Source organism: Neolamprologus brichardi, chromosome 4 (assembly GCF_056152115.1).
Source record: "Neolamprologus brichardi isolate AB-2024 chromosome 4, ASM5615211v1, whole genome shotgun sequence".
NCBI lineage: Eukaryota > Metazoa > Chordata > Actinopteri > Cichliformes > Cichlidae > Neolamprologus > Neolamprologus brichardi.
In genome coordinates, this window is record NC_142107.1 from 9,067,374 (window position 1) to 9,088,835 (window position 21,462).

The following is a 21,462-nucleotide window of genomic DNA, read 5'->3' on the forward strand; positions in this document are numbered from 1 at the left end:
AGGTATTTTTGGCCACATCTAGATGTTGGGTTGCTGGCATGCAATTGGCTGATTAGATATGTGTTAAGAAGAAGTTAAACAGGTGTACCTAATGAGTGCATTTGGTCCAAAAGCGACACAGACACGATATTCAAGATTTCAAAGTAGCTGATATATTTATTTCAGATCAGTGCTGCTGGTGGTCGTCTGTTTATAACAATCTCAACACAATATCAACCCAAAGGCAAGACTCGCAGCTGCCATTCAGAATACAAGAATCATACCTGATACGTCTCTGGAAGTGAAAACCAGCAGCTTTATATTGCTGAATATACAGTTTGTGTATATACAATATATGTTAAAGCAGGACACACTTGGAAGACTAAAGTTCAAACTTTTGCACACAAACAATGACCGTGGAAGGACAATTAAGGAAAAAAAAGGCAGCGTTTGTAAAAAAGCTTTACAAAATAAAGGAAGACAACATGCAACCTGGAGTCTGCACAAACGGCAATGAACTGAGGGATAAATTGCTGTAGGAGAACTCAGCAGTGCAATCTACACAAGAATATAACTACACTTTAAAGTCTCCATATGCCACCATTCTGAGGTGTGCTGAAAGCCCTTCTGAACTTTCCAAATGATAAGAAATAACGATGATTTAATCACAGAAAGCTGGCCAAATCTGAAAAGCTATCCCCCACCCAGCCCCATCTTTCCAGTTTAGCTTTTAGTCCACAGTAAGCCGGCCTTTTTTTCTAACCCAAAACTAAAGCGGTCAGGTGGAACAAACAGTTCACAAGATTGGACGTTTCAAGAGGCAAAAAGGTGTTGAGCGGTGCGATTTAAAATGAACAGAGGCAATTAATACATTATTCACATTCGTGCTTCTGAACCTTGCAGCTCGGGGCTTCTTTTCACAATCTGACTGCATAAATCTAACCTGCGCACAGTCACCCAGATATACACGTGTTGAAACACCCTGCAAGCCTCTGCAGAGGAAGGAAAAAACCAATATGAGAAAATCAAATGAGGCATGTCTCCTCCTGTGTCTCACACACACACACACACACACACACACACACACACACACACACACACACACACACACACACACACACACACACACACACACACACACACACACACACACACACACACACACACACACACACACACACACAACATGATTATAGTCCTAAAAGCTCTATGCAAGTCAGTTAATACAACACTGGGATATGAAGGTGAGTACTTTAAAATGGGGCTACGGGATGACTGAGATGTGCTGAAAACTCTGTTAATGGAATAAGCACTCCGGGGCTCCCGTGAGTATTTAAATCTACGCTCAGGCAGCTCTGAGTAGCTCTGTGAAATGATCGCATTTAATCAGTCTTTTCCCTCCCGTCAGCAGCGAAGCACAGGAGCATCGGGTTCAGTTCACATTATTATCAAAAAAAGGATCCAGATGTTCACATGTGGGGAAGCGTTTCACTTGTAGTTGCAACGGATACAATATATATGAATAAAGGGATCGATCCTGGCCTTCAGAGCCCTCTTCTTTATCCCGTCTTCTGCCACGAACTCTCACTGCATCTAAAATACAGACGTTTGGAGGTGAGATGTGAGACGTGAGGAGGTAGATTAACACACACAGAAACAAGACCTCGACGAGGCCGCTGCACCAACCTGTCCCTGCTGGGGATTGGCCGGCTGGCCGGAGGGCTGCTGTCCTGTTTGTCCGTAGTACGCAGCCTGCTGCCTGTAGTACTCCGCCCAAGCTGCGCTGTAGTCCTGCTGGCCTCCTGTTGTGGATGTTGAACCTCCTCCTCCTCCTGCTGCTGCTCCTGGAGCTGCAGCTGCTGTACCGGGTATAGAGCTGCCTGCCTGGGCTAAGAAACAGAAACAGACATGAAAAATTAAATAACAACAACAAAATTACATAAATTACTACCTAACATATGCAACATACTCGTACCCATCTTCTTGTAGTACTCCTCCCAGGCCTTGGTGTAGTCCGGCTGGCCCCCCGGTGTCTGTGCAGCCTGGGTCTGGTCACCTGCAGCTTGGGCACCTCCAGCCTGGTTTGCGGGGTACGGGGCTGGCGCAGCCCCCGATGGCTGCTGGTAGTACTGAGCGTAGTAGGCCGCCCAGGCTGCATTGGGGTCATTGGCTGCTGCCTTGCCTAGAAAAGACGCAGGGTGGAGGGGGTGAGGTCCTCATAGGGTGAGGGTGAGCCCCTGCTACTGGCCTGGAGACCGGGCTTGGAGACCAGGGGGAGGAAACAGAGACAGGGTTAGAGCCAGAGCTGCTACAGATAAAGACACCGCATCTCATCACAACATTTCCATCAGAACTCCTGTTGACCTTCTCAGATTAAAAAAAAAACAAGTATAGTGAGAAATAAGTGCGAGGGCTGAGCAGTAAAGACTTAAAATCAGCAGAGGTGGTGAAGCCAGCAGTGACTCACTGGGGTCATGTGGTGGTTGGGGCTGCCACTGCTGGTAGGTGTTGCTCCAGCCCTGCGAGCTGTACTGGGGAGGACCTGGAGGACCACCACTGAGGAAAGAAGATGCGGTTTCTTATTTAAAAAAAAAAACATCTCAGGGTCATCGTCAGTTCTCTGAAATCTGCTTTAAAGCTGCAGCCACTCACTGTGGAGGTCCAGGAGCCCCAGGCGGTCCGGGGTTGTAGGGGTTTGGGTTGTAAGGAACCATTGGCCCAGCAGGACCTGGCCCAGCTGTCCCCGGGCCCACAGGACACAGTGGACCCTGAAACACATCACATGATGACACATGACGAGTGTTCTTCTTGATCGGTAACTTAAGAAATAATAATTAAGAATAATGATAATCTAGAATGACAAGCACCTCGATCTTCTCCTCAATGAGCTGCTTGGCGTGGTCGATCTGCTGCGGGGACCCACGAATGATAAAAAGCTTAAAGTTGGGGTCTCCGTTGGGAGGTGGCTGTCGAGAGATTTCCACGAATGCCCCCGTCTGCTGGTTGATGGACTTGACGTTCTCTCCTCCTCTGCCAATCACAAGCCCACACTTTTGGGCGGGAATAGAGAAGGTCATTTCCCCTCCGGGGGGACCCCAACCGCCTTGTCCCCCACCTCGCCCCCTATTGCCTGAAGGCATTCCTGGAGGACCTGGGGGACCCTGTGGACAATTATGCCACATTACTTCACATATACCCAGTACGTCACAGCCTCTGGTGATTTTGCCTCATCTGACTATGTTAAAAACAAAACAAAAAAAACGAAACAAAAAAACAAGGCTAAGCACTTAATTTATCCAAATATTTATGGACGTTATGATGTGAGGCCTTCATCTATTGATTTATGATGATTAGAGTGTGACAGCTGATCCGTACCCCCTGTCCCTCCTCTCTGACCCGGATGCTCTGCAGCAGGTCGTTGATGATCTGAGCCGCGTGCTCGCAGCGTTCAGGCGGACCACTGATGTGTGCGATCTTATCTGGACCGGTCCCGTCATCTGGAACGGATTTAAAAGTGCATTAAGCGTTTGGGATTAACACTAAATAAAATCAATCAGGTCAGCTTCCAGCACCGGTCAAAGTGAGAATTAACAGCTGTCTGTAAATTAGGATCTCAAAAAAAAAGTGCAAAGTGGTAAAAAACAAAAACAAACAAAAAAAGACTTTGTGAAACACGCTAAAGGGTCATGCCAGGTGACGTTCTGATGTGACCATTGTTCTTGTAACAGTGGATCTATGCAGGGATCCTTCTTTATCTGATTTTCTTTTCAACATACAAGTCAAATCAATAGAAGAAGAAAAGGAGCCAATTTTACCAGCTCTACACAACAGCTTACGCAAAAGGCAATCACACTGCCTGAGTAAAAGATTCACCTGATACAAAGGGGCAAAGTACAAATGCACAGGCTGTCAGGCTAGACAGCGAGTTTGTGACGCTTCATTTGTAGGCAAACTTTTACCCCCTCAAAAAATATCACTGCAATGGAGAAACCTGGTAATTATGTGTTTTAGGGCTTGTACTTCCAGGGGATTTGTGCCACCTAAAGACTCTCTGATGGATGGCAGTGTCAGCTGCCAGCATCTGTTCTTGTACTAATAACATTTATATTGATTTTACTAAATCATGTAAAATCTAGCAGAGTTAAAACCTGTGGTGGCAGCTAAATGAGACCAAAACAGAGGAAAGCAGAACATCAGCAAATGCGAAAGATAAATGAAGCCATAACGCCGTCGTCAGAGCGTCCCACCTTGTTTGAACTGTATCCTGACTCCGGCATCATTCTGAATTTTCTTGATCATCTCTCCATTGCGTCCAATGACCACACCCACCGAGTGTCGTGGTACTGGGATCTAACATGACACGAACACAAAACAAAAAACACATTTATTGCTTCCTCTGTTTGTGATTTGGTTAAAAAAAAAGTTTTTAAAAACCGTCTGCAGTCACTTCCAGTCTTGCTCCGACACACAAACTTACATCCATGCCGCCTCCCATTCGGGAGCTGAATTCGCTTCTTTCGCTGTAGCCGCCTTGGTCTCTGTCCCTCAGAATCTCCTGCACCATCTCCTGGGCTTGCTGAAAAACCATTAAGGATCAGGAAGCTCAGCACTATGCCACATTTGCTTTGACACAATAACAGGACTTTAAAGTTATACCTGGACTTTGTATGGATCTCCAATAATGCGCAGAGGCTTGTCAACGTTGGGTCCCTGAGAGGCATCCTGGATTAGGATCATCTTGACCCCTGCACGCTCCTGCATCGAATAACACATAATGAGACATAATTATCAGCCATACGCACTTGAAAGTGTTTACCTACACTGGAGTTGCCTCCACTTAGGCTTTTACTGGCACACTAACAGGCTAATTTGGCTATTTTATATACAGTGAGCTTAATGTATATGAATTATACTATCTATTATAAATTAGAAACATTAATGGCTTTAAAATGAATGTTGTGAGCTGTTTAGTCCCACCCTTGCATGGTGCATGGATTGCTGCTATAAAGCATCAGGCTGACTGCTTTCAGTCTGCAGGGAAGCTCAAGATCTTGCCCTGATCCAGTGTAAGACAAACCCAATTAAAAACCTCACACTCCTGGAGGATTAAATTAACTCAGACCTTTGCTGCTATTTTAATGTGAAAATACTGACTTTAAGAAAAAGGTTCAGATATGGCCTAATCAACTCTGGTTGGGTCATGCTGACTTCTACAAATGCTGAAGCCAAAAACATGAAATTTACCTGTAGCTGTTTGATGGTCTCTCCTCCCTTGCCGATGACTAGGCCGGCCTTGCCGGCTGGGATCATCATCTCATGAACTGCGCCGTTCTGCCCGTTGCTGGAGTCATGATAAGAAGAAAGAGGGGGAGTACCTCTTCCTCGGGAGACTATCTCATTTAGCAGCCTCTTGGCTTTCCTAACCAAGGGAGGAGCTGATTGGTTACTTCATTTAAGAAACACATCACTCTAGTGTTTATAGAGTTAAGCACCAGACCGTTAAAACGCTTCCACATAAAACTGCAATGAGTGTATTTGTATGACGTCTAAAACTCACTGTATGGAGTCTTGTGTCCCTGTGAGGGAGACGTTTCTCTCTGGAAGACCTCCACTGTCTGGACAAACAGAAAATGTACATATTTAACAAACTGAGCATAAAAAAAAAATAATCAGAAGTAGTTTACACACACTCATCCTGGGCATGAATGTCATGGTAATTTCAGGCTTTTAATCATTTCTTTGAACTGTTCTTTATCCGGGGTGGTTAGTGACTGTACAGCATACACCTTTAATGACTTAAAAAATAGTTTCTATATTTTAGTATATAAATACTAATTAAAGTTAAATGTCTGTTAGTGAGTTGTACCTTAACCGGATGCTTTTGGTAGTCATCAAAAAACTTCTGGCAAAATTACAGCTGGATATCTGTCAGTCCGCCCTGGCGGACTGACCCCCAGCTGCCAAGACTGGCAATAGGGACATTGAATGTCACCTCTCTGGTGGGGAAGGAGCCTGAGTTAGTGCGTGAGGTTGAGAGGTACCGGCTAGATATAGTCGGGCTCACCTCTACGCATGGCTTGGGCTCTGGAACCAGTCTCCTGGAGAGGGGCTGGACTCTGTCTCAGTCTGGAGTTGCCCCTGGTGAGAGGCGGCGGGCTGGGGTGGGTATTCTAATATCCCCTCGGCTTGCTGCCGGTACGTTGGGATTTTTCCCGGTGGACGAGAGGGTTTGTTCCCTGCGCCTTAGGGTCGGGGAACGGGTCCTGACTGTCATCTGCGCTTATGCGCCGAGTGGCAGTTCAGAGTACCCAGCCTTCTTAGAGTCCCTGGGGGGGGTGCTGGAAGGTGCTCCACCTGGAGACTCTGTTGTCCTGCTGGGAGACTTCAATGCTCACGTGGGTAACGACAGCGAGACCTGGAGGGGCGTGATTGGGAGGAACGGCCTCCCTGATCTGAACCCGAGCGGTGCTTTGTTATTGGACTTCTGTGCTAATCACAGTTTGGCCATAATGAACACCTTGTTCGAACATAAGAGTGTCCATAAGTGCACGTGGCACCAGGACGCTCTAGGCCGTAGGTCGATGATCGATTTTGTAATCGTATCACCAGACCTGCGACCATATGTTCTGGACACTCGGGTAAAGAGAGGGGCTGAGCTGTCAACTGATCACCACCTGGTGGTGAGTTGGATCAGGTGGCGGGGGAGGACGCTGGACAGACCTGGTGCACCTAAACGCGTAGTGAGGGTGTGCTGGGAACGACTAGCAGAGGCCCCAGTCCGCGAGATCTTCAACGCACACCTCCGGCAGAGCTTCAACAGCATTCCGAGGGAGGCGGGGGACATCGAGTCCGAATGGACCATGTTCAGCGCCTCCATTGCCGAAGCTGCTGCATTGAGCTGCGGCCGCAAGGTGGTTGGTGCCTGCCGTGGTGGTAATCCCCGAACCAAATGGTGGACACCAGAGGTGAAGGGAGCCACCAGGCTGAAGAAGGAGTCCTATCGGGCTTGGTTAGCCTGTGGGACTCCGGAGGCAGCCGACAGGTATCGACAGGCCAAGCGGAATGCGGCTCGGGCAGTGGCTGAAGCAAAAACTCGGGTGTGGGAGGAGTTCGGAGAGGCCATGGAAAAAGACTTTCGGACTGCCTCGAAGAGGTTCTGGCAAACCGTCAGGCGTCTCAGGAGGGGAAAGCGGTGCTCTACCTGCACTGTGTATAGTGCTGGCGGAGCGCTGCTGACGTCGACTGAGAAAATTGTCAGGCGGTGGAAGGAATACTTCGAGGACCTCCTTAATCCCACTGACGCGTCTTCCGAGGAGGAAGCAGAGTCTGGGGATGAGGGGAATGACCCGCCAATTTCCGGGGGCGAGGTCACTGAGGCAGTTAAACAACTCCTTGGTGGCAGAGCCCCTGGTGTTGATGAGGTCCGCCCCGAGTTCCTGAAGGCTCTGGACGTTGTAGGGCTGTCCTGGTTGACACGCCTCTACAATGTTGCGTGGAGATCAGGGGCAGTACCCGTGGATTGGCAGACCGGGGTTGTGGTCCCCATCTTTAAGAAGGGGGACCGGAGGGTGTGTTCCAACTACAGGGGGATCACACTCCTCAGCCTCCCCGGGAAAGTCTATGCCAGGGTGCTGGAAAGGAGAGTTCGTCCGCTAGTCGAACCTCTGATGCAGGAGGAACAATGCGGTTTTCGTCCTGGTCGCGGAACACTGGACCAGCTCTTCATCCTCTCGAGGATACTTGAGGGTGCATGGGAGTTTGCCCAACCAGTCTACATGTGTTTTGTGGACTTGGAGAAGGCATTCGACCGTGTCCCTCGGGGTGTCCTGTGGGAGGTGTTGCGGGAGTATGGGGTGTCTGGCCCATTGCTACGGGCCATTCGATCCCTATACAACCGTTGCAAGAGCTTGGTTCGCATTGCCGGCAATAAGTCGGACTCGTTCCCAGTGGGTGATGGACTCCGCCAGGGCTGCCCTTTGTCACCGGTTCTGTTCATAATTTTTATGGACAGGATTTCTAGGCGCAGCCAAGTGGCGGAGGGCTTTCGCTTTGGTGGCCTCAGGATCTCATCTCTGATCTTTGCGGATGATGTGGTTCTGTTGGCTTCATCGGGTGAGGGCCTCCAGCTCGCACTGGAGCGGTTCGCAGCCAAGTGTGAAGCAGCGGGAATGAGGATCAGCACCTCCAAATCTGAGGCCATGGTTCTCAGCCGGAAAAGGGTGGAGTGCCCACTCCGGGTCGGGGATGAGGTCCTGCCCCAAGTGGAGGAGTTCAAGTATCTCGGGGTCTTGTTCGCAAGTGATGGGAGAAGGGAGCCGGAGATCGACAGACGGATTGGGGCTGCAGCTGCAGTAATGCAGACGCTGCACCGGTCCGTCGTGGTGAAGAGGGAGCTGAGTGTAAAAGCGAAGCTCTCAATTTACCGGTCGATCTACGTCCCTACCCTCACCTATGGCCACGAGCTGTGGGTAGTGACCGAAAGGACGAGATCGCGGATACAAGCGGCGGAAATGAGCTTCCTCCGAAGGGTGGCTGGCCTCTCCCTTAGAGATAGGGTGAGAAGTTCGGCCATCCGGGAGGGGCTCAGAGTAGAGCCGCTGCTGCTCCACATCGAAAGGAGCCAGCTGAGGTGGTTTGGGCATCTGACAAGGATGCCCCCTGGGCGCCTCCTGGGTGAGGTGTTCCAGGCATGTCCCACCGGGAGGAGGCCCCGGGGCAGACCCAGGACACGCTGGAGAGATTATATCTCTCGGCTGGCCTGGGAACGCCTTGGTGTCCCCCCGGATGAGCTGGAGGAGGTGGCTGGGGAGAGGGAGGTCTGGGCCTCTTTGCTTAGGCTGCTGCCCTCGCGACCCGGCCCCGGATAAAGCGGATGAAGATGGATGGATGGATGGATGGATATCTGACCACGCTTCCTGGCAGAATTTATAAGAGTTCATTTAAACTTGTTGGTTTTCTAGCACAGACTCAGATTTTAATCTTAAAGCATTAAGCATACAATAGGGTTGAGATCAGGGCTTTGGGAAGACCATTCCAAAAGTGTCAGCCTGCTTTTATCTATTCCAAATCCAGTTTTGATTTGTGTTTAGGATCATGGCCCTGAGACACCCAACTATATTGGAGTTTCACTTATCTAGCTGTTGATTTGAGGTGAAGTTGAAGAATTTGGAGATAGTCCTCCTTCCTCATTATTCCAACTTCTTTGTGCAATGTACCAGTACCACTGGCAGCTAAACAGTCTCAAAGCATGATACTACCACCACCATGCTTGACATTACAGCGTTAGATACAGTGTTCTTAGGTTCCTTTACTCCTCCAAAGTAGTAAAGGAGAGGCCTCTTGTGGGAAGTGTGACCATAAAGCTTTTCTCCAGAAGGCATTCAGCTTGTCCATGTGTGGAAATTTGAGTAAAGCCTGAAGGTGTCCACTTTGGAGCAGGGACTTCTTTCTTAGTCGGCACACTGTCAGACTACGTCCACACTAGCCCGGATAGATTTGAAAACGTCGTTTTAGAAAGTCTGCGTTTTTGAGTGTCCACACTACGACGGGACAGCTCTGTTTTCAAATGTATGCGTTTTCGCAAGCGTTTTGAAAACGCTGCGTTTTTCCTTGGGGAACACGCCGTCTCAGTGTGGACAGGAGGCCAAAAACAGAGAGAAAACGATGCATTTTCAAATGAAAACGCATTAGTGTGGACGTAGCCTCAGTTCATGATGATGTAAAGCTTGTTTCACTGTTGACAGTGACACTGGTGTTCCAGCAGTCTTTTATGGCAGGCTCGAGTCTTGGTGGTTCCTGGGTTGTTCCTAAACATCTTAACCAGTTGCTTTTAAACTGAGGGTGACCGCTGGGGTCTTCTTCAGATCTTGGCAAAGTGGTGACATATCTGAAAAACTTTACTTCAGATATTTTTTTGTTTGAATTGTGATATCTGCAGTTGTTTAGAAATGGCTCCAAGAGACTCACCCACCTTGTGTAAATCTACAATTCTCCTTCTTAGATCTTCACTAAATGCCTTTCAGTGAAGAACAGCATTAAGTGAGTGACCCTATGTGGATTAGAGAAAATCCAAAATAAACCCAAACTTTTATACTAAATTCTTGTTTTATAAAGTAATTAAAGATGCATGCTGTACAATCATTTCACCCTGAAAAAAGAAAACCCCAAATTACACTGACATTCACGCCCAGGATGAGTATCTGTAGACGACGAGTGCAACCAGTACCTGGAGCTATCTGAACCTTGCAACCCGACTCTTGCTGAATCTTATTGATCTGTTCACCTCCACGGCCAATAACTGAAGAGAGAAGGTGGGGTTTAAAAAGAAAAGTGTGGTATACAGTACGTGTTAAAATAAAGCTGGGCTACACTCACTGAGTCCCACCATACTGTCTGGAACACTGTACTCCTCTGTGGTGGAGGTGGGTCTGATGCCATGAGTACAGGAGGGATACAAAGGTGGGGAAAAAAAGCAATAAATCAGACAATAGCAAAGTCAGATTAATACACAGTCACCTGAGAGGTATGAGATCTCACCTTTGCTGTGCAAGAGCAGCTAGCTGTGCACCAATAGCTGAGTGAGAAAACAAGGCAGGGGAGAGGTTTAGGATTACCAACGGACTAATGTGGAGGACGCAGACACCCACTGTTGACTGTAGGTCACAAATAACAATGCATCCAACAGTAAAATGAACTCACACAGCGCTTTGGCTGACTCCAAGTCACTCTGAGCAGCCAGCTTCTTGATCTCTGGCTCATCTGTCAGAGGAGGAAACGAAATTAATGTACATAAGAGACTCCCTGGAACTGAAATAATCACAAAGCGAGCGAAATAAAGGTGCAGTCACCAGTATTTGTGTCCTCTAGCTGTCGTTTCTGCGCAGTGAAGGGAAAACTATCTGGAGCAGTGCTGTTGTTCACAGGAGGACCAGCGTCGCCCCCGATCTTAGCTGCGATCTGAAACACAAGCAGAAGATTTGCCAGATAGTTCGCTGTAGTACAGCAGATCTACAGTATTACTGCTTTTTAATGATTTTTACACATTTTTCTGATTTCCCCCCGAGCTTCCTCCTTGAGGTTAACCCACCCCACCCACGGAAATCCTGGGAATGCCTCTGGCAAGACTGTAGTTTATTTTATGGATCAGATCCACCATTTATTTTAATGAGCTATGTGATGGATACTGATGTGTTTTCTGTTCTTTGGCCTTGAGGCTGCAGCACACACCTGAATTATCCTGAAACACCTTTATATAAACTACTAACATTCATAATGTAGCTCAGCGCAGAGGAAGAAGCTGGCAGTGAAGTGAAGGTAATAATGTTCTCTGAAGGTTTTCAGTGTTGTCACACTGGATATTTGGTGGGACGCTGAAACTGTCCGGCCTCAGTGACAGTTAAAGCTAACGCTGACATGTGATGGATGAAGCGGTAGAGGTGTGCCTGACTGTAGACACATTCACCATGAAGTGTTTGAATGTAAAATATGAACCTGGTCTCAGGTGTGTCCGCCTTCATACATGCTAGCTTCTTAGCTGTCTGTCTCATCCCTGCCTCACCTGCCGGGCCCGCTGCACCGCGTCCGCAAACGCATCCTTCTTGGCGCCCCCCGCTCCGTTCCCCACAGCCGCCTGTCCGGGCAGAGGAGCCCCGGGGACGGGCGGAGGTACCGCGTTGTACTCCGACATGGTATCCAGAAAAGACCGAAGAGGAGAGAGAAGCAGAAAGCCGGGATCAGAGCTACGCAGGAGTGGGATGGGAAGTCAAGAAAGTGACGGCAAGGATAGCGCCGGTTGGAGACACGACGGAGGCCGGGAAGGATCATTCGCAATTTTATTGTTGATTTGGTGGTAGCTGATTTATTATCATAGAAAACATAATCAAAGCTCATATGCAGGATGTAAAAGAGACTTTTTAATTTATTTTTTTAAATAGTTGTGCTTGAGCGATTTAACAGCCTATCCAAAGCCCAATAACTTATGTTTTTAAAATAGATTTTGTATTATGAACAAAAAATATAAAAAGGACAAGTAACCGATCTTTAATTGTGGTGGGATACAGGTGCAATATAGCAGAAATGAACTACTTTGGTCCAGCACTACAGTAAACATGGTTTAGGTATTTTCCACCTCCGTCCCAAGTTACTCACATCTTCCCAGTAAGATGACTCTTGCTTAAAAAATATAAAACTGCAGTCGACCTTTCAAGTCTGTTTTCTGAGTAAAGTTTGAGCCAAATCATGAAACACTTGAAATGCAATTATCGTAATAAACTCAGCAACCATTTCAGATTTTTTAAAATCAGCTGTGATTCTTATGGTGCACTTCTATGAAATGTGATCTAATATCAGCTGTGCTTGTACTCCAAGTTTCTAGTATCTGAGAGACTTGGGCTATATATGTCTCGGGGATCTTATGGAGTTTGAATCAACACTGGGACAAATGTTTTGTCATGTATTCAAGTAACTGTGAGTGGAGCTGTGGAACACGGAAGATTTCTTTGATGGCTTGTCGATTTCTAACATATCAATGACACCGTAAATTTGTAGTTTTTTTTATATATATATATACATTGTATTAGTTGCATCTTTAAAATATGTTTATCAAAATGTGTAATTCTAATGATTATTTAAACATAATTTTATGCAGTAAAATATATGGAAATTAAATCAGGGCATTAACAGATGGAACTAAGTTTTTTACACTGCAGCATTTTGCTGTAATTACTTTTCTTAGAGTGAAAGTACGGGTTGCAAAATTATTACAATAACTTACAATAAAGGTGAAAATGAGCATGCAGTAAATCTGAATTACTATAACTTAGTGTCAAAATCCTCTGAAATGTCTTACAGTCTACATTTCAAAGTTGTTGTTTTTTATCACAAGCAAAATACAGAAAACAGTCAAACATAAAATCTTTATTGAATTCTTAACGCTGAACCATTTAATGTAGAACCAGGGGCAAATCTAAGGTTTGGGCTAGGGTGGCATCAACCGTTGTGACAACGAGAATCTGCTAACTATATTAAAACCAACTCAAGGTTGCATAGCTTATTACATAAAAAAAAATAACCCATTTTTAAAAAATCAGGATCTACTCTTAGTACCTCTGTTTCAATCCCGTTTTTTTAGTTTGCTTAGCAAGTTCCTGCATTTGAGTTTTTATAGAGTTTTTCTTCTAATGAATAACTATCTTGTCCGTTGTGGGAACTTGCTGGTTAATCATTTTCATCAGGCAGAGGACTTTCATCCACATGACTGGCTGAGGCGCTCATGCTGCCAATCCCAGAGGTGACGTCAGAATTTCCAGCTCTGGTCTTCAGCCATTCAGACACTTTGGCACGTGCCCTTTGATTCCAAAGTTCTGACATGTTCCCAAACTCGGAGGGAGCGTCTCCACTCACTGAAACAGAAATTGAATGCTATTTGATATCATACCCACAAGTAAAAATACAAAACAAATTCAGAGTTTTCTCTAATTAATATCAACTCACTGCTTGGAATGAAAACTCCATCCAAGCTGGCTCCTCGCTTCACAAATGGTTGTGTTGGCTCTTCTGGTTCATTTACGACAGCTGTCAACATTCGGTCTATCAGCTCTTGCTCCCTCTTGTTCCACTCTTCTTCTGTCAGCACAGGCTGTTTTTTCCCTTGTTTGCTTTCAGCAGTGAAGCATTGTCCCTTGTTCCGTGTGATCAAATCAATTATTTTTTGGAAGAGCAGTTTGACAGGAAAATGATAACCCAAACCATGGCAGTTGAGGACATGGTATCTGTATCCACACTTTTCCACCAGCCACTGGAGGCTTTTCCCCTCTCCTGCAATGTGCTCCTCAATGAGTCTGTCATTCAGCCAGTCTCCCCAGGTGAACAACACCATGCAATGTCTCCACACTCTCTCTCCAAAGGGCATCAAAAGCTCAACCAGTGCTTTGTGGTCTTCCTCTGTGAATGCTTTGGAAATGGGAACAACCAAGAGAAAAACATGAGGGCCTGGAGCGCACATGGAGACGCTGCGGAGAACTTCTTCTTTTAGCCAGACAGGAGCCGTCGTGTCTGCAGGCCAGCCTGGAGTCTCAATGACTGCAACATTTATTCCACCAAAATATCCTTCATGCTTTACACACTTTTCTGTTCTTCTCTGGTCCTGGAATTCCTGCACAATTTTTTTTAATTTAACAATTGTTACAGATCTGATAAATTAAATTAAATTGTATCCTTTCTATATCACATTTCAATTCAGGCAGCATATTGGGCTACCTTTTTCAACAAACTTCTCTCAAATATCGTTTTGAAAAAGATTTTGTTTCCTGCCATACTCTTCCCAGATTCCTCTCTGCCAAGCAGTACAATCCTCAGGTCAGTGATTGTCAGTCTCTCTCCTGTAAAAAAGTAAAGTTTAAACTGAAAGAGTGACTAAAATAATGCCATAATTATTTGATGATTTCTTGATTACCTTCAAATAACTTTCCCAGTATTCTTGATTGTCTTTTAGTGGTCTTTCTGATCCATCTAGCTAATTTTCCTTCAGCCTCTTTTCTGGCCTCCAGCTGTGCTTCACGATCTGGGTCAACTTTATAATGTGAGTCTTCATTTCCTGCCCACATCTCTTCAATCTTCTCCAGGAGATCTTGTACCTGCATCTCATCATCATCCTTCATGTTGTCCAGGACGTGGTACCTGTTCCCACACTGCTTCATCAGCCACTGCAGACCTTCCTCACTCTCTATACGTTCTTCCACAGTCTTCAGTCCCAGCCAATCACCTCTAGTGAACAGAACAATGGTGTGCTTCCAGACATCATCCCTAAACAGCCTCATGTGCTCCTGGACTGCTCTATGATAGGATGTATTAAATGCAGATGCCAGGCCTACCACGAGGAGCACTGCGTGGGGTCCTGGAGTGCACATGTACACACTGTTCTCTATTTCATGTTTATCTGTCTCAGAGGTGTCCTGAAGGGTGTGGTTGTAGAACCAGCCAGGAGAATCCACCACTGCGAGTGTCCTTTCTCCCAGAATGCCGTGATTAATTTCACAGGACATCGTTGTTCTTCTGTGATGAACAGCAAAAGCCTTTTTCCTCAGAATGGTGTTTCCAGCCGAGCTCTTGGCTGACCACTGAGCACCAACCATCACTAGTCTTAAATGTGCTGGTGGGGTTTTACCACCTGCAGAAGCAAAACTAATCAAGAATCAGGCATATAGTTTCATGCATTCAAATTATGATATATATATATATTAGGGGTGCAACAATACTCGTATTGATATTGAACTGTTCGATACAGTGCTTTCGGTTCGGTACGCATATGTATCCAACAATACAAAATTTATTTTATCAACTTTTCTTCTGACGATGCTGTCTGTGTCGAGCGCTCAGTGGATCTGCGCTCGACAGTGCAGCCTAGGCGGAGTAGTCGAACGCAGATTCACTGAGCGCAGGGCAAGCTAGCAAGACAGAAATTAAGCTCTCCTTGCAACATGGCAAATTGAACCTCCCCCACCCTAATTCAGATCTGGCGTTTGGAACTATTTTGGTTTTCATGTGACGTATGACCCTGAAGGTAAGCGCGTCATGGACAAAAGTAAAACAGTATGTCAGATGTGCCACGCAATGTTCAATTACATTGGTGGGAACTACTGCGTTAGCGCAGTTAGCTCGTTAACGTGTTGACACCGTCCAGCCCCACGCACGGGGCGATCCGCGGTAGCTCGTTAACAGAGATTTGCCGTGTTGTGGCGTTAACGCCATTTCAACGAGATTAACGCTGACAGCACTAGTGGGAACACAACAAATATGACTGCACATTTACTCTGACATCATCCTAGTGCAAAGACAAGTGGAAGCAGACAAAAACAACAAGCAGGCATGCTACACACGTTACCCGAGTCATTTAGACAGCCGTTAGCACATGATTCTCCTTATGGGGACCTGATATGTTTAATATGCTGCTGAGAATATAGCCCAGAAGAAGCGTATAGTATAGCTTTTATTTTGGAAAGAGGCATTTCTCTGTAATAAACTCTCTTTTCCAAAGATGAGTGATTTCTCGATCAGATAGATTTGTTTAGATTTTTTATTACTTTGTTGTTTCAGCAACATTAAATTTAAAAACTGTACTTTTGAGTTAAAATATATATTTATAATTTTAATAAATGACAAATTAAAAAGGCATGAACATTTTTTTTGTATCGAAAAAATATCGAACCGTGACACCAAAGTATCAAACCGAACCGTGAATTTTGTGTATTGTTGTACCCCTAATAAATATATATATATATATATATATATATATATATATATATATATATATATATATACCATCACCAAAACCAACCAGCTGATCTACACCATGGCAGCAGTGATATCACTAGGATGTTTGGATAAAACTTGACCAGCAACAAAGAAGCAGTGGGACTAGGCGCCAAGATCAAGGCAGCAGGAAGGGAAGGCCAACTATCAGAGCTGCAGAAAGGAGTTATGAAGAAAGGGATGTCTAAGAAGTACCTGACTTCATGCCTAAGGCCTTGGAACCTGCCAAGCAATTACTCATAGTCCTGGCTAGTGACTTGAAGAGGTATACCAGAGGGATATAAACCAGTTGTACTCCACTGAACCATCCAAGTTGTACTCTCAGTAGCAGGGGAACAATATTGGAACAGCAGCTCCACCGAGGCTGAAGAGCAATACTAGAAGAAAATCTTGGAGAAGGACACAACACATAACAGCTATGCTCAGTGGCTAGTGGAGCTAAGAGCAGACCACAGCAACCTTCTTGAACAGGATTGGGTAACCATCACAGTAGGAGACACCCAAGAAAGGGTCTCCAGTATAAAGAGTTGGACAGTGCCAGGCCCTGACATGATTCGTGCCTACTGGTTAAAGAAGCTAACTACACTCCACGAGCATCTGGCAGCACAAATGAACTGGCTGCTAATAAATGAATCATATCTAGAATGGCTAACTAAAAGCCAGACAGTCCTGATGCCCAAGGATCCCCAGAAAGGACAGGTCCCATCCAACTACCGGGCTTGACTGTAAGACCAGACTAATCAACTTGTGAACCGCCTGATTTCACTACAAGAAAGCAGGAAGCACACGACAGACACAGAGACACAGACTAGACACTGAACAGAGGGAACGCCGAGTACAGAGACGCGACTGACTGGGGAACAAGAGGACAAACACAAGGACAGAACTAAACCTACACGAAACATGTATAATAATGTTGAGTGTATTTTAGTGTTGCATGCTTTTATTCTATTTATTGGGAATGCTCCCGGAGAGACTCCGCCCCCTTGCTTCCCCAATTAGATACACCTGGAGGTCATAGGGGGCAGGAATCAATCGGGCCTCCCTTGTTGGCAGCGGCCAATAAGAGGATCTGGCAGGTCAGAGAAGGGGACGTGTGTGACTGGACGCAGGGCAGCAGGAAAACCATGGAATACAGCGGCGGCGCAGCCACAAGAAGTGGTTGTGTGGGAGGACACCGCCAAAGGTAGCGTGAGCCACGGAGCGGCAAGGTGCGGCTGCAGTAGAAGGAGAGCGGGCCTTCAGTCAGTGGATGGCAGCCTCTTCCTCTCTTAAGTGAACGCTTAAGGCAGGGAGCAGCGGCGGGCGGAGTTTGGAGCTCTGCCCTCCCTGGACAAGTACCGACTATTAAGATTTATATAATACCCCGGGAAATTAAGGATAAGGATAAGAAAAGTGACTGCCGCTGCTCTCCTGTGCCTAGCGGAACCTCGAGTGGAGCAGCGAGGAGGCGACTGAGGACGTGGTCGGCCAGGCTCCCACTGGTGGAATCGGCAGATTCTTCACAGCCAGGAAGTCTGGCGGAGCCTGATCAGGAACTTTGGGACTTAGCTCAGGGACTGAGCATCATCATATTTTTATTATGCTGAGGTTTATGTTTTTATTTTGTTCTCTCCCCTAATCAGGGTATTTTTAGTGTTGTAAATAAAGTGTATTTATCTTTTGACTATTTTAACCGGGTAATACGTTTTCTGTTTCCGTGATCACCCCCTGCTGCTCTTCCTATTATTGAAGGGGTTCCCTTCTACACTTGTGACATAAGCACTAGAAATCTCAAACCAAGGAGAACAGGAGAGCTAGAAGTACAAAACTGCAACCCAAAACACAACTGCCATAAAATGTGATAATATCAAAATAAAAGTACAAAAACTCAAAACACTGGGTCACCGACCGAGGACCATGACACATTGCCGTATACATGGATCTTGGAATGCCTAGAATTGTCCAAGATTAAAAGGACCCTCAGAGCCTTCATCAGAAATTCAATGGGGATGTGGGGAACAACACTAGAGGCCAACTTCAAGCCAACTGCACAAGTTTCCATCAAGTGCGGGATGTGCCAAGGAGATGCTCTGTCCCCATTCGTCATAGTCCTGAATCCTCTCAGTTAAATAGCTGACAAGACTTGCTACACATACCGAATGGAGCAATCATTAGCCACCTCCTCTACGTGGATGACATCAAGCTGTATGCCAAGAGTGAATGAGACATAGATATACTGATCCATACCACTACGATCTACATCAGTGACATCGGAATGTCATTTGGACTGGAGAAGTCTTGTCAGATGGTAACAAAGAGAAGAAAAATAGTCCAAAAAAATAGTCAGAGCAGCATTACAGACCTTAAGGATAGCTACAAGTGCCCAGGAATTCCAAAGATAAATAGGAATCATGAAAGCTGCAACCACCAAATACCTAGTGAGAGTAAGGCTAGTCCTGAGGAGTCAGCTGAATGGGAAGAATACGATAATCCAGAATAATAAGCTGGCCAAATAAAAAGATAAAAACTACTGACAACAAGACTTGGAAGCTCCTTACTATGCATGGCGGATTTCACCCAAAATCCAGCACTGTATGCTAAGCAGAAGGAAGGAGGCCAAGAACTAGTGAGAGCAACAAAGTCAGATGTTTTCTCCAAGTTCAAAAGACCCAAGTAGACATGGGCAACCTGCCATGGAAGTTTCAATGGAACTGAAACTGGAACCTATGGATCGGACCTTATCTCTATAGGGATTACTTCTGTTTTTAAGTTACAAAGTAGCGACAGACCATGAGTCCCTACATTCAGAAGGCAAATATCTCTAATGAATATCTAAATGTAACTGTAACTAGAAACTGGTATCCATTGCCTTGTCTCATGTGGTGGTACATGAAATATCTTGTATGTGTGTGTGAATGAAGTGAGAAATATGTCTCATTTTCTTCTGCAATTTACTTTAGAGATTTATTAGTCTTTAATTCAACTTCATTGTGATTTTTTTTTTCAGGACCTTTGACTCACCTTCAATTAGTGCTCTGAGTTTCCTTCTGTGTGTCTGCACCTCATTGAACCTCGTTGATGCTCTGTCACTTATTGCTTTTATTTCCTCCCTCAGAGTGTTTCCATGAGCACGATCAATGGGATAGTGTCGGCCTTCGTTTGCAGCAACCATTGCCTCGATTTTCTCAAAAAGCTTTTCAACTTGACTGCTGTCCTCCCTGTTACTCATACAGAGGACATGTTTTCTGTTTCCACATTGCTCAAGAATCCACTGCATTTCTGACCACATACTGATTTTGAAGTTGATATTTTTTTTTTCCCATGGATCTTCAGCAGTGAACAGTACGATGGTGTGATTCAACACATCCTTGTGGAAAAGTTTAAGGTGCTCTTTTAAAGATGATATGAAGATCTGGGGCATAAAAAAGCTATGATGAAAGACCAGAAGAAAGGCGTGAGGTCCTGGGGGACACAGATGGACGCTGTTCTGGATTTCTATCTGATCCAGCTTTGGGGTGTTTTCTAGTGGATAGTGCCACCACCAGCCTGGAGTATCCACCACAGTGACCCGTCTGCCATGAACCTCCTGCTGCCCCGCCACACTCTGGGCAGTTCTTCTGCTGGTGTCAAAAACATTTTGACCCAGTATGATGTTACCGCTCAGACTCTTATTACTGGGCTCTCCTGTTAATTCTCTGCCACCTATCAGCACGATCCTCAACTCTGGAGAGTCGTGCCCTTAAACACAAGCAGGAAGTGTCACATAAACAGTCATCAGATCATGTTTCCATCAGACAGCTCAGTGTGATATGGATCGGTACAACATTTCATCCTGTCTATTTGAATTTGCTGTTTTATTCTTAAATTCAAAGCCAAACTATAATAAGAGGTTTAGGCACAACTACTATAGTTACATCTCAGCAGCTTTGCTGACATAGATTTGTTGTGTGTGATCACACTGAGAGATGACACACTCTAAACAGTCGTACTTTATTTAACACAGCTGGTTAGTAAAGAGTCGATCAACAAATAATCAACAAGTAACAAAAATAAAACCTATATTCTGCAATAACGAGATAAGACTCACCGAGGCTAGAAACCGCATGCTTATCAGCCATTGTTTTAAACAAAGCTATTTCTGCTTCCAGCAATGACTGAAGTGACAACTATATAATCTTGAAACTTCACAAAATAAGGTGTGGCATGTACTTTGAACTGCTATTCTCTTCTTTTAGTCCTGGTTGCAGTTAGGTGTGTAATTTGTTGAACAGGGGTTCAAAATTTGTTGAATCCCTGTTTGGGGATTGCAAACACTGACAAATAAGTAGTTTCATTGCTGGGTGACGCTCATTCCCTTGTCGTTTCACAACAAATTAAGCAGATGAATAATCTGGAGTTGATTCCAAATGATGAAGTTGTATTTGGTAGATTTTAACAAGAACTGTCAATATGAGCTTCAAAGAGATGTTTGTGCAAGTCAAGAAAGCTATCATTAGGCTGAAAAACAAACTAAAAATATCAGAGAGAAACTCTAGGAGTGTCCAAATCTATAATCTATTCTTAAAAAGAAGAAATGCACTGGCCAACTCACTGACCACAAAAGGTCCAAAAGATGACGGACGACAGCTTAAAGTGGATGATCACAGAATTATTTTCATGGTTAAGAAAAACAAAATGTTTGTCCAAGTTGGGATAGGCAAGTTTCTCAAGGTTTACAACCTTGTGCCCTGCAACACAGATGCAGCATTGTTTACAAACTGTAAAACTAGAAAAGTGTCTTCATACAGAATTTATGGACACGTTTGTGTAACTGCAAGTACTAGTAAATAAAACTGTAAAAACAATGTGAGTAGATAGCAGTGGTATGTTTGCTTAGCTTGTCCATCAGTTTAAAAGCCAAGATGACAGAGGTGTGAAATAATATGATGTTTTATACATACAGAATAACCTGTAAATGATATCTCTGTTAAGCACTGAGTACTCTACTGAACACTGTGGAATTTAAGCACAATCAGACATGTGACACTGAGAGTCACTTCCCTGTATGCAAAGACACGGCCAGTCTGATTAAAAATGTGCTTCCTTGTTATGTTAACAAATAAATCAAAACAGTCTTATATTCCATTTCTATATACAGGTTTTATGAACAGAATAATATTTACCAGAGCTGGGAACAGCACGCTCATCAGCCAT

At 45.1% G+C, this 21,462-nt stretch overlaps 2 protein-coding genes across 3 annotated transcripts; both read right to left on the minus strand.

Annotated features, from left to right (window-relative positions):
* Positions 1-129: 129 nt before the first annotated feature.
* LOC102791702 (far upstream element-binding protein 2-like) lies at positions 130-11,815 on the minus strand. Of its 2 annotated transcripts, XM_006791576.3 has the most exons (18): positions 11,537-11,815; positions 10,827-10,935; positions 10,678-10,737; positions 10,516-10,552; positions 10,354-10,406; positions 10,205-10,276; positions 5,537-5,594; positions 5,224-5,398; positions 4,636-4,734; positions 4,457-4,555; positions 4,227-4,329; positions 3,355-3,476; positions 2,847-3,140; positions 2,632-2,747; positions 2,447-2,535; positions 1,955-2,161; positions 1,666-1,868; positions 130-1,572 (listed from the first exon to the last, which is right to left on the minus strand). In XM_006791576.3, the coding sequence occupies exons 1-18, from the start codon at positions 11,663-11,665 to the stop codon at positions 1,564-1,566; spliced, it is 2,034 nt and encodes a 677-aa protein (XP_006791639.1). In that variant the 5' UTR covers positions 11,666-11,815; the 3' UTR covers positions 130-1,563. The 2 variants fall into 2 exon arrangements, with proteins under 2 accessions (XP_006791639.1, XP_006791640.1); XM_006791577.3 differs by lacking the exons at positions 130-1,572; positions 1,666-1,868 and having other exon boundaries at positions 2,034-2,239; positions 11,537-11,814.
* Positions 11,816-12,939: 1,124 nt separating this feature from the next.
* LOC102791425 (GTPase IMAP family member 8) lies at positions 12,940-21,462 on the minus strand. The gene is made up of 6 exons (XM_087840277.1): positions 21,432-21,462; positions 19,291-20,007; positions 14,432-15,145; positions 14,236-14,357; positions 13,471-14,131; positions 12,940-13,379 (listed from the first exon to the last, which is right to left on the minus strand). The coding sequence occupies exons 1-6, from the start codon at positions 21,460-21,462 to the stop codon at positions 13,195-13,197; spliced, it is 2,430 nt and encodes an 809-aa protein (XP_087696403.1). The 3' UTR covers positions 12,940-13,194.